The sequence below is a fragment of the Physeter macrocephalus genome, chromosome 17, assembly GCF_002837175.3.
Source record: "Physeter macrocephalus isolate SW-GA chromosome 17, ASM283717v5, whole genome shotgun sequence".
Lineage (NCBI taxonomy): Eukaryota > Metazoa > Chordata > Mammalia > Artiodactyla > Physeteridae > Physeter > Physeter macrocephalus.
Window position 1 is genome coordinate 43,554,311 of NC_041230.1, and position 14,491 is coordinate 43,568,801.

Here is a 14,491-nt window from a genome sequence, read left to right on the forward strand (position 1 = left end):
TATGGTATTGGTTTTTCTCTTTCTGACTTACTTCACTCTGTATGACAGGCTCTAGGTCCATCCACCTCACTACAAGTAACTCAATTTTGTTTCTTTTTGTGGCTGAGTAATATTCCATTGTATGTGTGTGCCACATCTTCTTTATCCATTCATCTGTTGATGGACATTTAGGTTGCTTCCATGTCCTGGCTGTTGTAAATAGTGCTGCAATGAACACTGTGGTACACATCTCTTTTTGAATTATGGTTTTCTCAGGATATGTGCCCAGTAGTGGGATTGCTGGGTCATATGATAGTTCTATTTTTAGTTTTTTAAGGAACCTCCATACTGTTCTCCATATTGGTTTTATCAATTTACATTCCCAACAAGAGTGCAGGAGGGTTCCCTTTTCTCCACACCCTCTCCAGCATTTACTGTTTCTAGATTTTTTTTTTTTTTTGTAGATTTTTTGATGATGGCCATTCTGACCAGTGTGAGGTGATACCTCATTACAGTTTTGATTTGCATTTCTCTAATAATTAGTGATGCTGAGCATCTTTTCATGGTTGGCCATCTATCTGTATGTCTTCTTTGGAGAAATGTCTACTTAGGTCTTCCGCTCATTTTTTGACTGGGTTATTTGCTTTTTTGATATTGAGCTGCATGAGCTGTTTGTGTATTTTGGAGATTAATCCTTTGTCGGCTGCTTCATTTGCAAATATTTTCTCCCATTCTGAGGGTTGTCTTTTTGCCTTGTTTATAGTTTCCTTTGCTGTACAAAAGCTTTTAAGTTTAATTAGGTCCCTTTTGTTTGTTTTTATTCTCATTACTCTAGGCGGTGGGTCATTTTGATTTGCATTTCTCTAATAATTAGTGATGCTGAGCATCTTTTCATGGTTGGCCATCTATCTGTATGTCTTCTTTGGAGAAATGTCTACTTAGGTCTTCCGCTCATTTTTTGACTGGGTTATTTGCTTTTTTGATATTGAGCTGCATGAGCTGTTTGTGTATTTTGGAGATTAATCCTTTGTCGGCTGCTTCATTTGCAAATATTTTCTCCCATTCTGAGGGTTGTCTTTTTGCCTTGTTTATAGTTTCCTTTGCTGTACAAAAGCTTTTAAGTTTAATTAGGTCCCTTTTGTTTGTTTTTATTCTCATTACTCTAGGCGGTGGGTCAAAAAAGATCTTGCTGTGATTTATGTCAAGGAGTGTTCTGCCTATGTTTTTAAAAAAAAAAAAAAAATTTATTTATTTATTTTTGGCTGCATTGGGGTTTGTTGCTGCACATGGGCTTTCTCTAGTTGCGGTGAGCAGGGGCTACTCTTTGTTGCGGTGTGCGCGCTTCTCACTGCGGTGGCTTTTCTTGTTGCAGAGCACAGGCTCTAGGTGTATGGGCTCAGTAGTCGTGGCATGCGGGCTCAGTAGACGTGGCTTGCGGGCTCTAGAGTGCAGGCTCATTAGTTGTGGCGCACGGGCTTAGATGCTCCATGGCATGTGGGATCTTCCTGGACCATGGCTCGAACCCATATCCCCTGCACTGGCAGGCAGATTCTTATGCACCCCCAAGGTAGTCCTCTGCCTATGTTTTCCTCTAAGAGTTTTAAAGTGTCTGGCCTTAAATTTAAGCCTCTAATCCATTTTGAGTTTATTTTTGTGTATGGTGTTAGGGAGTGTTCTAATTTCATTCTTTTACATGTAGCTGTCCAGTTTTCCCAGCAACACTTATTGAAGAGGCTGTCTTTTCTCCATTGTATATTTTTGCCTCCTTTGTCATAGATTAGGTGGCCATAGGTGCGTGGGTTAGAAGTACTTTCTAAAAGATAAAGGCACGGAGCACACTCAGATCTGGTTCAGGGTACTTGCAGAGCATGTGAAAGATAAAATGTAGTAACTGAGCGTTACTGATGAGAGCAGTCATCATGGCACCCAGGACAATGACTTCCTGGTAGGCATTTCTGTTAGGCACAACGATCCAGGAACAGACAAGGAATAAGCAGTCCCAAGCTAGTATGGTGACTCCAACGGTGTCAGTACCAAGGCTCCCTCCACATTGTCATTCTACCAACTCTAGGGTGTTACTCTCATCTGCATGACTTAAGATATATTTTGTAACATATATAATTTTAAAGAAATGGAACACCACACGTTCTGCTTCGTTACCAGCTGTGTCCACTTTTTAAAGCAATACATTTTAAATTCAATGAAGCTGGATCTGAGAAGACAATGCCTTAGACATCTCCCATCTCACCCCCACAAAAGCCAAGGTCATCATAACACAGATAACTAATTTCCACACTATTCAACCCTAGGCAACCCAGGGCCCATTTTCCCCACAAAGCACTCACCTGGTCAGTTTAACAGTGTTGTCTAGGGAAGCAGAGAGAAGTAAGCCTTTGGATCGACTGCTGAAAGCCAGTCCACGTATCTGTTTGCCATGCATGGGAATATACTGATTGCTTTTCATGTTGGCAGTACTCAACATCTTAACACCAAAGCCTGCCAAAGATACGAGAGTGAAACCGATCACTGAAAGTCAATTTAGGGCAAAGCAAACTACCATTTCAAGTAGGTCCTTTCTTCACCTTTCTTGGCATGGTCTCTGGGAAAAAGCTAGTCGAACAAAGAAAATAAAAATTCCCCGGGGTTCTAATTTATTTTAAAAAATACATTCCATCCCAAATATCTATCAATAAGTGAATGATAAACCACTGTATATACATACAGTGGAATACTACCCAACAATAAAAAGAAATGAACTACTGATAGACACAATAATATGGATAATCTTAAAAAAGTTATGTTGAAAAAAGCCAGACCAAAAAAAGAGTAACACTGTATGGTTCCATTTATGTAAAATTCTAGAAAATATAAACTGATCTATCATGACGGAACGTGGTTGCCTGGGGATGGGGAGAGGAGGGAGGGGCAGATGGATGATGGATTACAAAAGGGCTTCAGCAAACTTTCACGGTGATAGATATGTTCATTATCTTGACTGTGGCGATGGTTTCAGGAGTGTATACATATATCAACACTCACCAAATGGTATACCACGTTAAGTATGTGCAGTTTATTGCACATCAATTATACTTTAATAATAAAGCTGTTGGGGGGGGATAGAGAGAGAGAGAGAGAGAGAGAAAGACACTATTTCACCTGAACCACAGATACTCAAAATGTCCACGTTAAGTATGTGCAGTTTATTGCACATCAATTATACTTTAATAATAAAGCTGTTGGGGGGGGGATAGAGAGAGAGAGAGAGAAAGACACTATTTCACCTGAACCACAGATACTCAAAATGTAGAATAGACAGTGAACAATAAAGAATGGAAATAAGTAATTTCTGTGTCAGGTGGTCAAGATATGTTACATTTTTCTGAAACAGAATGAAAACAGATGACATCAAGTATGCTAATCAATGTATATCATCATTCCAAGAGAGGAAAAGAAAGCCAAAAACTTGTCCTTTTAAATTTATTTGTTACTCTGTTCTCTTACCAGGTTATGATAATACATTTATTTTTACCAAGTATCTATTTTACCTGAGTTATACACAAACAAAATTTGTCAAATCCTAGATTCAAGATCACACTTCTGCTTCACTAGGGAAAAAAGTGAGAGAAAGTTTACTGTGTTTTCTCCTGAAACAGAATTAGGAGAGCCAGAGAAACAAACACAGAAACTACAGGCTTTAAATCAACAAGGGAACATGAGTATTTGCCTAGTTAATCATTAAAGGAAACAAGAGGAAATTAGCATCATCAGTCTAACAGGAAGAGCTAGCTGTGCAGTATGGAATAGACACATTAAGAAATAAAGGAACAGATCACACCCAATTTGGGGAAACAACTGGAAGAAATAAGTCTTTTTCCAATTAATGGGGAAGGTTTTATATGATGATAAATCTTTTTATTAAAATTTTGAATGGGATATAGGAACATTATAAACAATCCTTTTACTTTCCCCTCAACTGGAGCCTCCTGATAGCCTCTCAACTCATAGGTAATATTAATGAATAGAGAAATATAAGACAATCTAGGGATTCCACCACCAATCCTACATATACCTAAGTGTGGGGGACATAGTTTTGAAGCATTTGAATGTAACTTCTAAGTCGGAGGACAGGAAATCAGGCTGAAGCAAAGGGACCTGACAGTTGACAGAAATCATATGCTGAAGACAGCAGGAAAAACATCTGCAACACTGGGCATGTGAGATTTGGTTTTCAACATTAAGACAACCTAAGATTAAGCTTGAAAAGCACACAAAAAAGAGAAAAGCAGTATAATAAAATAATAATGTTCCCAAATTCTTTTATTTGGAATTTGTCAATTTGAACACTACTGAAAATAAGCATTAAATCTTGTTTTAACTTGAATTAGAGCTTGGGGTAGTGTTTTTTCAAATATTTCTAGTCTAAAATGAACCTGTATTTTAGTGGGACATACAGGAATGATGTTCTTATCCTTGGACAACCCACAGTTCTAAGTACATCTTCTCTCACTTTACCATGGTTCAGTATCTCTACCCTTTTGGTGAACAAATTTACAGAATGACATCAACAGACAGTACAGATATCTTTGCAGTACCCTAAAGTCTCTGTATTAACAGGAAAGTGACTAGGAAAAAGTGATTTGGTGGGCTGTGGACAGTGTTCGCCTCCTAGTGAGTCCTGGATTCTTCAAAAAGGGAGGAGAGAAATAGAGTCCAATAATGAACATAAAAACTGAGGTTCTGGGGACTTCCCTGGTGGCACAGTGGTTAAGAATCCGCCTGCCACCGCAGGCAACACGGGTTCGAACCCTGGTCTGTGAAGATCCTACATGCCGCGGAGCAACTAAGCCTGTGTGCCACAACTATTGAGCCTGCACTCTAGAGCCCACAAGCTACAACTACGGGCCTGCGTGCCTAGAGCCCGTGCTCTGCAGCAAGAGAAGCCACTGCATCTCTTAAGCCCGTGCACCACAATGAAGAGTAACCCCCTCTCGCTGCAACTAGAGGAAGTCCACGTGCAGCGACGGAGACCCAACGCAGCCAAAAAATAAATAAATAAATGTTCCTTAAAAACAAAACAAAAACAAAAAAAACACCTGAGGTTCTGGACTATTCACCTGGAAGGAAGGAGGCCTGAGGAGAAGGCTGTGATACTACCAGGCAGCTCAGAGCATCACAGTATGTCATGACTCGGCAGTTTCCTGTTTGAGACACTGTGAATGTCTTCTGGAAATGGTACTTGTGTTGGCTCTGGCTGGAGGACAGGCTGCTTAGGAAACGTGCTTGGGAACTCCCGGTCAGCTGTGAAATCTGACCCTGATGCTGCACAATAAGGTTTTTCAAGTCCTAAAATGAAAAAGATTTTGTAAATGTGAAGCTTTTTCCTTTGGTATTCCCCTTATACACAATTCCTTGATCTAATACAAGGATATTTCTTATCCTTTACAAGAAAATGTTAACATGAATCCTAAAGAACTGCTGCAGTTTTCACAATATTTCAACAAGCAATTGAAATAGGGAGAGCATGGAATCATAAAGCACTGAAAGTCCTTAATAGTCATTTTGTCTGAAATTCTCATTTAATTCGTAGATTTAAGGAAGTGAAATGACTTAAACAAGTTTTGATTATCAGGTGGCTGTTCAATTTTTTAAAAATTCACACTGCAGTAGAATTCATCATAAAGCATGTATATAAGCCCTAATCAGAAATAAAGAGTTGATCATGTTTACTTCCTGAAAAACCTGGTAAATCCTATTCATATCTGAGATGAAACTGAATAATATTTAGATGCCTTAATTCCTACTTCAAAAGTTCTTTGGATTAGAAACGGCAAACTTACCTGAACACGACTGTGAAGCTTAGTGCATTCCTCAGTGAGGACTTGAAGCTGGAGCCGGCACTGTGCTGATTCTAACTCAGCCTTCTTCCTTAGCATCTGCTCCTCTTCTAAGGAACTAGAGGGGGAAAGCCAGCAACAGGTGGAGATCAGAAAGGCTACAGAAGACTTCTCATAAAGATGACATAGTAAATTCATGCTATGATATACACACTTTGCTGTAAATATGTCATGATAGTGAATAAAATATAACAAGTGAAAAATCTCTCAAGCCCAGAAACACTACAGAAAAGCAGCATGCAGGGCTGAACTCATGAGCCTACTGGGGTGGGTCTCAGTGTTGAAGCAGGCAGTGATGACCAGGAATTTGGCTCTTACTAGGGAAAGGGGACCTAAAATGCAAAATGAGGGATTACAGCCAAGCTCACTGCTTGAGTTAGAGCCAAATTATAAAAGAGTAAAAATGACCTGTTAAAAGACCAAGGTTATCTACTGTATAAAAAGAAAATAAGGTACTGGTTGTTCATCAGATATTCAAATTAAAGAACACTATAAAAAGAGGCTGGACTTTCCTGGTGGAACAGTGGTTAGGAATCTGTCTGCCAATGCAGGGGACATGGGTTCGAGCCCTGGTCTGGGAAGATCCCACATGCCACGGAGCAACTAAGCCCACGTGCCACAACTACTGAGCCTGCGCTCTAGAGCCCGCATGCCACAACTACTGAAGCCCGTGTGCCTGAAGCCCGTGCTCCACAACAAGAGAAGCCACCGCAGTGAGAAGCCTGCACACCACAACAAAGAGTAGCCCCCACTAGAGAAAGCCCGCGTGCAGCAACGAAGACCCAATGCAGCCAAAAATAAATAAATAAATTAATTAATTAATTAATTAATTTAAAGAGGCTGAAGTTAAAAAGATAGAAAGTATACACTAGGCAAATGTTAAAAAAAAGACTGATTAGAATTAAAAAGGATGAATAGGCATAAAAAGGAACAATGTGTAATGAAAGGACACATTCACCAGGAATAAAAATCATAAATCTGAATGTTTCAAAATATGAAATGCAAAAAAGAGATTTCCACTCCAATGAGATAGGAGAGAAAAAAAGATGAAAATTAGAAAGGAAGGGATAAAGTGGCTCTTATAATTCAAGAGAACCCACAAACTATTAGAGTTCAGCAAGGCTGCTGTAGTCAAGATCAAGAAAATTAGATCAACAGCATTCCCCATACACCAGATAACTGACTAGTAAATATAACAGGAAAAAATTCATTCGAAATAGCATTCTAACAACAGCAACCCAGGAATAAAGTTAAGGCCTTTAAGAAGCAAAATACAGTTCTAAGACACAAAGGAAACAGGGAATAAGTGAAAGGATATTATATAATGTTCACAGCTGGAAAGACTAAATTGAAGTACTGGTGCAAGAGTTAACAAACAGACCCTGGAATAACAGAGTAGTCCATTCATGATATAGAAACTTAATTTAGGATAGAGGTAGCAATGGAAATTTATATAGAAAGAATATTTCTATACAAATTTTTATTTATTAATTTAAAATTATTTATTAGTTTTAAAATTATTATCTAACAATGAATACAATTGTGGTTATCCATAAAACTAGATTTTAGGTAGACTAAAAACTAGTGTAAAAACTAAAACTTTTGGGCTTCCCTGGTGGCGCAGTAAACTAGTGTAAAAACTAAAACTTTTGGGCTTCCCTGGTGGTGCAGTGGTTGAGAGTCCGCCTGCCGATGCAGGGGGCACGGGTTCGTGCCCCGGTCCAGGAAGGTTCCACATGCCATGGAGCGGCTGGGCCCATGAGCCATGGCCGCTGAGCCTGCGCGTCCAGAGCCTGTGCTCCACAACGGGAGAGGCCACAGCAGTGAGAGGCCCGCATACCGCAAAAAAAAAAAAACCTAAAACTTTTAAAGACATTTAAAAGGGGCTTCCCTGGTGGCACAGTGGTTAAGAATACGCCTGCCAGTGCAGGGGACACGGGTTCGAGCCCTGGTCCAGGAAGATCCCACATGCCACAGAGCAACTAAGCCCATGTGCCACAACTACTGAGCCCGTTCGCCTAGAGCCCGTGCTCCGCAACAAGAGAAGGTGCCGCAATGAGAAGCCCACGCGCCGGAACGAAGAGTAGCCCTCGCGTGCCACAACTAGAGAAAGCCCACATGCAGCAACGAAGACCCAACGCAGCCAAAAGAAAAAACTTATTAAAACAATATATTTTGTTCAATATAAATGAGCAAAATATTTGAGCACAATGTATAGAAAAGTAGGTTCAACCGCAATTGAGGAAAAGCAAATTAAAGTAAATACTACTTAACTCCATGAAACTGGCAAAAATTAGGTCTGATAATATAAAGTAGGTGAGGGTATGAAAAAAAATGAGAAATCTCTTACACTGCTGCTGGTATATACTGGAATAGCCTCTTGGAAGAGCAATTTGACAATATCTAGTAAAGTTGAAATTACATGTACCCTATGATAAAGCAAATCCACTTCTAAAGAAATTCTCACCTATCTCTCTGCAGCATGGCTTATATTAACAGAAACTGGAATCCCCCAATACAAAATACATATAGGTAAACTCTAATTAGAGAAGTAGAATATTATATAGAAATTAAAATGAATCAACTAGAGCTACATATATCAACTAGGATATGTGCCTCAGAGCATTAAGCAAAAATCAAGTCTGATTAAGTACATCTTTGTACATATCCTTAATCATTTCTTTAGAAAAAAATGCCTGAAGCAGAATTACTTTTAGACTTCTGAAGCATATTGCCAAAGGCCTCTCTAAATGTCTGTGCCCGTGTACATTTTTACCAGTAATACATGAGCGAACCCACATCCCTGTAGTCTCTCAGTGCAGGTTCTTTTTATTTTTTTGGCTGTGCTGAGAGGCATGTGGGATCTTAGTTCCCTGACCAGGAATCCAAGTAGTCTCTCCGTGCAGGTTCTTTTTATTTTTTTTGGCTGTGCTGAGAGGCATGTGGGATCTTAGTTCCCTGACCAGGAATCGAACCTATGCCCCTTGCAGTGGAAGCGTGCAGTGTTAACCACTGGACCGCTAGGGAAGTCCACTGCAGGTATTTTTAATCTTTAATGTTCTTAGAGCATATTTTATAAGTAGTGTTATTAGCATTTGTTCATGGGCTTCCAAAATCTTGATAATTTCTTGCATTGTACGACAAGTGCAAAGATTCAGTTATGAGACTTCTTTGCAGACTACTGTTGCAGGAGGGCTTAGGGACACAAGAAACAAAAATCCTGTTTTTAAAAAGTATCATTAGTCTATTCTAGTGACAAGGAGATTGAGACTTGGGAGTGTGTTCTAAATGGCCATGAATTGGCTACAGAGTAAGACAGAGGATTCCCTGATTCAGTATTCACAGTATTTAGCAGCAGAGGCAGGCAGTAAATATAATCCCTAGGGAAGAATCTGGACAGGCTACAAAAAATCCAGGCTATCTTTCTGATTGGGTCTGCTTCCCAGTCTAGGTGTGAGGTATTACTGTATGGCTAAAGGTTTCTCTATGACTTTTTTTTTTTTTAATTAATTCATTATTTATTTTTGGTTGCATTGGGTCAGTTGCTGTGCACGGGCTTTCTCTAGTTGCAGTGAGCAGGGGCTACTCTTCCTTGCAGCACGCGGGCCTCTCATTGCGGTGGCTTCTCCTGTTGCAGAACACGGGCTCTAGGCACACGGGCTTCAGCAGTTGTGGCTTGCGGGCTCTAGAGCGCAGGCTCAGTAGTTGTGGCTCATGGGCCCAGTTGCTCCATGGCATGTGGGATCTTCCCAGACCACGGCTCGAACCCGTGTCCCCCGCACTGGCAGGCGGGTTCCTAACCACTGTGCCACCAGGGAAGCCCCAGATCATCATTTTTAATGCTATACGGAGAGCAAACCATGCTTTGGATGATCAGACATGTATCATAAATCACAGTGTTAGACAGATTGCCAATGATCCCCAGAGATCTCCAGTCACAGCCCAAGGAAAGGCTCAGAACCACACTAAGAGTGACTCATACCTTTTTCAGAGGTGCATACAAAAACCAAAAGGGAATATCCCAGCTAGGCAGACTCTTGCCACCTACCTTTTCATGAGCTCCTGTTCACTAGCGTCCAAAGCTCTCAGGGTTCGGGCATAAAGGACAACGATGTCACTGTGCTTGGCTTTCTTGTTGCACTAAGGAGCCCAATGGGACACAATAAGTGTGGTTCTAGGAATCCTCCTGACTTAACATGTTGACTGTGCACATGCACAGTTCTTAACTATGGTCTTTACCTGAGGACATTTTCGTGCCTGTCCTTTGAGCCACTTAGAAATGCACTTATACCCAAAGAGGTGCCCACAGCGCAATGCCGAGAGCCGGTGATCCCCAGCATTGGTCCACTGTTCCAAACATATTGTGCAAGTGTCTGCTTCTTCCTCATCCGCAGAAGCTAGAAGAGGATTAGACTTCTGGGGAGACTGCTAGATGGAAACCAGAATACATTCAAATTAGAGAAAATGCAAAATCAGTCTTGAAGAAGATGTGAAACTCTATCAAATTAACAAAAAAATCACACAAAAATGATACAAACATAATTGAAAATGCCAAAGAAAAACCCCAACACCCATGAATCACTTCCCATTCTTTTCAGAATGCAATCTGGTCAAAGGTAACATAAGCCATGAAAATATTATTACCCTTTGAGCTTATAAAATTCTTGATTTTCTTTCATTCAAATGACAAAAAGGAGCTATATTTACGAAGATATTAAAACAAAACAAACCTAGAAGTGACCCAGTTAAATAACAACAGGGAATATTAAGTTTGTTATACATTCGAAATTAGGTCCATAATCAATTCAAGTAGCTATAAAATACCTGGCTCATGTGAATAAAGAAAAAAAAAATACCAGGAAAAAAAGAAAGGATATAAACAACTCACACAAAAATACAAATGGTCAGTAAGTGTTCACTTATAATTAAAGAAATGAAAATTCAAGTAAGAGACCACATTTTTACTTTTTCATCTATTAGATGGCATAAATTGATGTCTGATGACACCAAGCACTGAGGGTGAGGGAGAAATGGGCGTGCTTACATACTGTTGCTGCAAGTAGGAACTGGCACAAATTTTCCTGAGGGCAACTTGGCGTTATCTATCAAAACTAAAATACATACATCTTTCCTTTGATATAGCAATCTCTCTGCTAGAAATATATCCCATGAATATAATCACAAATATTTGCCAAGACAATAGTACAAAGATGCTCAGTGCAGCATGATCTTATTAAGAAGCAACAGCAACAACAAAGAAATAAAGAAAAAGGGAACAACCATAGTGTACATGGCAAGGGAAGAGTTAACTAAAAATGTATTCCTATGTAAAAACACTGTGCAGCTATTACTACCAATAAGAATGAGATTCAATTTTATGTACTGACACTAAAAGGCTCTCCAAAATGCAGTAAGTTGGGGGGAAAAGGAACCAGTCCCAGAACAGGATATTATATAATCCCTCTTGTGTGAATTTTAAAATAGAACATTTAAATGAATTCAGTAAAGTTGAAGGATACAAAATTCATCTACAGAAATCTGTTGCATTTCTACACACTAAAAATGAACTATCAGAAAGAGAAATTAAGAAAATAATCCCATTTGTGAACTACATCAAAAAGAACAAAATACCTAGAAATAAATCTAACTGAAGAGGTAAAAGACCTGTACTCTGAAAATTATAAGACACTGATGAAAGAAAATGAACACAACACAAACAAATGGAAAGATATACTATGCTCATGGACTGGAAGAATTAACACTGTTAAAATAATCATGGGATTCCCTGCTGGCACAGTGGTTGAGAGTCTGCCTGCCAATGCAGGGGACATGGGTTCGTGCCCCGGTCTGGGAGGATCCCACATGCCGTGGAGAGGCTAGGCCCGTGAGCCATGGCCGCTGAGCCTGTGCGTCCGGAGCCTGTGCTCCGCAACAGGAGAGGCCACAGCAGTGAGAGGCCTGCGTACCGCAAAAAAAAAAAAATCATACCCCCGCCAGGCAATCTATAGATTCAATGCAATCCCTGTCAAAATATGAATAACATTTTTCACAGAACTAGAGTAAATAATTCTAAAATTTGTATGGAAACACAAAACCCCAAATAGCCAAAGCAATCTCAAGAAAGAAGAACAAAGTTGGAAATATTATACTCCCTGATTTCAAACTATACTACAAAACTACAGTAATCAAAACAGTATGGTACTATCACATAAGCAGACATGTAGATCAATGGAACAGAACAGAGAGCCCAGAAATAAAGCCACACTTATATGGGCAATTAATTTATGATAAAAGAGGCAAGAATAGACAACGGGGAAAACACAGCCTCTTCAATAAATGGTGTTGGGAAATCTGGACAGCTACATGCAAAAAAAGCAAACTGGACTACTTTCTCACATCACATACAAAAGTAACCTCAAAATGGACTAAAGATTTAAATATAAGACCTGAAACCATAAAACTTGTAGAAGAAAACAGGCAGTAGGCTCTCTGACATCGGTCCTAGCAGTATTTTTTTGAATATGTCTCCTCAGGCAAGGGAAGCAAGCAAAAATAAACAAACAGGACTACATCAAACTAAAGCTTTTGCACAGCAAAGGAAACTATCAACAAAATGAACAGGCAGCCTACCAAATTGGAGAAGATATTAACAAAAGATATATCTGATAAGAGGTTAATATCCAAAATAAACAAAGAGCTCATACAACTCAACAGCAAAAAACCAACCTGATTAAAAATGGGCAAAAGACATGAACAGACATTTTCCCAAAGAAACAGCCAACAGACACATAAAAAGAAAAGATGCTCAGCATCACTAATTATCAGGGAAATGCAAATTAAAACCACAAAGAGATACCACCTTATACCTGTCAGAATGGCTATCATCAAAAAGACAACAAATGACAAGCACTGGCAAGGATATGGAGGAAAGGGAACACTCATGCACTGTTGGTGGGAATGTAAATTGGTGCACCCACTATAGGAAACAGTATGGAGTGTGGACAAATACCATATAATCTCACTTATATGTGGAATCTGAAAAATAAAACAAAACAAAAAAACCCAGACTAAGAGACACAGAAAACAAATGGGTGAGTGCCAGAGGGAAGGGGAGTGGGGTATGGCAAAATAGGTGAAGGGGATTAAGAGGTACTAACCTCCAGTTATAAAATAATAAACCATGGGGATGTAATACATAGCATGAAAAATGTGGTCAATAATATTGTAATAACTTTGTATGGGGACAGATGGTTACTAAACTTATTGTGGTGATCACTTCATAATGTATGCAAATGTCAAGTCACTTTGCATTACACTTATACACATAAGTAAATTTATATGAGAGTAACTTTTCTAGAGAGAATAAATAAAAATAGAAACTTGCAAAAAGTGGATCAATGATGTTTTGGAACTGGCAGGGTCCACGGTTGGTATAAATAAGTCTCATATTAAGGACAGTGATAACTGTAATTTTTAAAAATAAAAACTGTTTATCTCATAGCAATCTTTCTGCCAGACAGTTCATAAACTGCATTCATATCTACTACTTTTAACTGATACTTAACCTTGTTAGGTGGACAGGACAAGTTCTCCTCACATCTTCCCCTACCCCATGTTTTTAAACCTAAGGGGAGGCAATCACACAAATAATGAGTAACTTGTACAGGATCTACACCTGGACCCCCTGCCTACAAAGTCTGTGGGCTTTCCACTTTAATTTGCAGCTGGCTTTTTAAATGTAAATCGAAACCTCTCATTTAAAAGGATGTTCATATTACCTGTTTGGGGAAAGTCTCTCCTCCACCAATACATGTAACTTCTTGCTCTGTTGAGATATCTCCTAGTTGCTCTGCCAAGTCGTTACCGCCTAGTTGCTCTGCCAAGTCGTTTCCAGAAATGATGGGATAGGTAATATATAAAAGAAGATATAAGTCAGGTATGAGGCTAGCAGGAGAGTCTGACTCACCACAGCTTTCCATTTCTAATTGATACTGTACTGTTGCTGTAAAAGGAATGACAATTTCCCCAGGTGGCATCAATGAATCCTTTTTTGTTTGGCTGTGCAGCACGTGGGATCTTAGTTTCCTGACGGGGGACTGAACCCAAGCCTCCTGCAGTGGAAACATGGAGTCCCAACCACTGGACCGCCAAGGAAGTCCCAATGAATTCATTTTTAAATGTAGACAGAATAGTAAACTAACCCACAAGTACCCATCACCCAATTTCAAAAATAATATTTTGCCAATCTTGTTCCAAATAAGCCCCCATTCCCATTATTTTCTTTCCTAATAACAAACCCTAAAATGTGGTTTCACTTGTAAAAACTTTTGTAGCACTCACTGATAAGGACTTTTTTTTTTTTTTTTACATAAACACTATACCTAACAAAATTAACAATACTGTATCTAACAAAGTTAACAATAATCCTTCAATACCATCCCAGATACCCAGTTTGTACTCAAAATTTCCCAGTTGTTGTTGTTTTGTGGCCACATAGTGAGGCATGCAGGACCTTCCCCAACCAGGGAACGAACCCATGCCCTGCATAGAGTCTTAACCACTGGACCACCAGGGAAGGCCCTCCCAATTGCTTTAAAGTTGCTCTTTACAATAGATTT

General features: G+C 39.4%; 1 protein-coding gene across 3 annotated transcripts in view; it reads right to left on the reverse strand.

The window, feature by feature from the left end:
- The window catches only part of RFWD3 (ring finger and WD repeat domain 3), a 39,195-nt gene that overhangs the window by 7,579 nt on the left and 17,125 nt on the right, over positions 1-14,491 (reverse strand). Inside the window, exons 2-8 of one of the 3 annotated variants that reach the window (XM_055078934.1) lie at positions 13,652-13,749; positions 13,439-13,497; positions 10,113-10,298; positions 9,922-10,013; positions 5,817-5,931; positions 5,094-5,322; positions 2,325-2,475 (exon numbers count right to left, since the gene is read on the reverse strand). In XM_055078934.1, coding sequence (XP_054934909.1) covers positions 2,325-2,475; positions 5,094-5,322; positions 5,817-5,931; positions 9,922-10,013; positions 10,113-10,298; positions 13,439-13,497; positions 13,652-13,685 — 866 coding nt within the window. In that variant the 5' untranslated portion in view covers positions 13,686-13,749. Of the gene's footprint in view, positions 1-2,324; positions 2,476-5,093; positions 5,323-5,816; positions 5,932-9,921; positions 10,014-10,112; positions 10,302-13,438; positions 13,498-13,651; positions 13,750-14,491 lie in introns of all 3 variants that reach the window. The other 2 variants (XM_024124886.3, XM_024124881.3) reach the window with 2 other exon arrangements.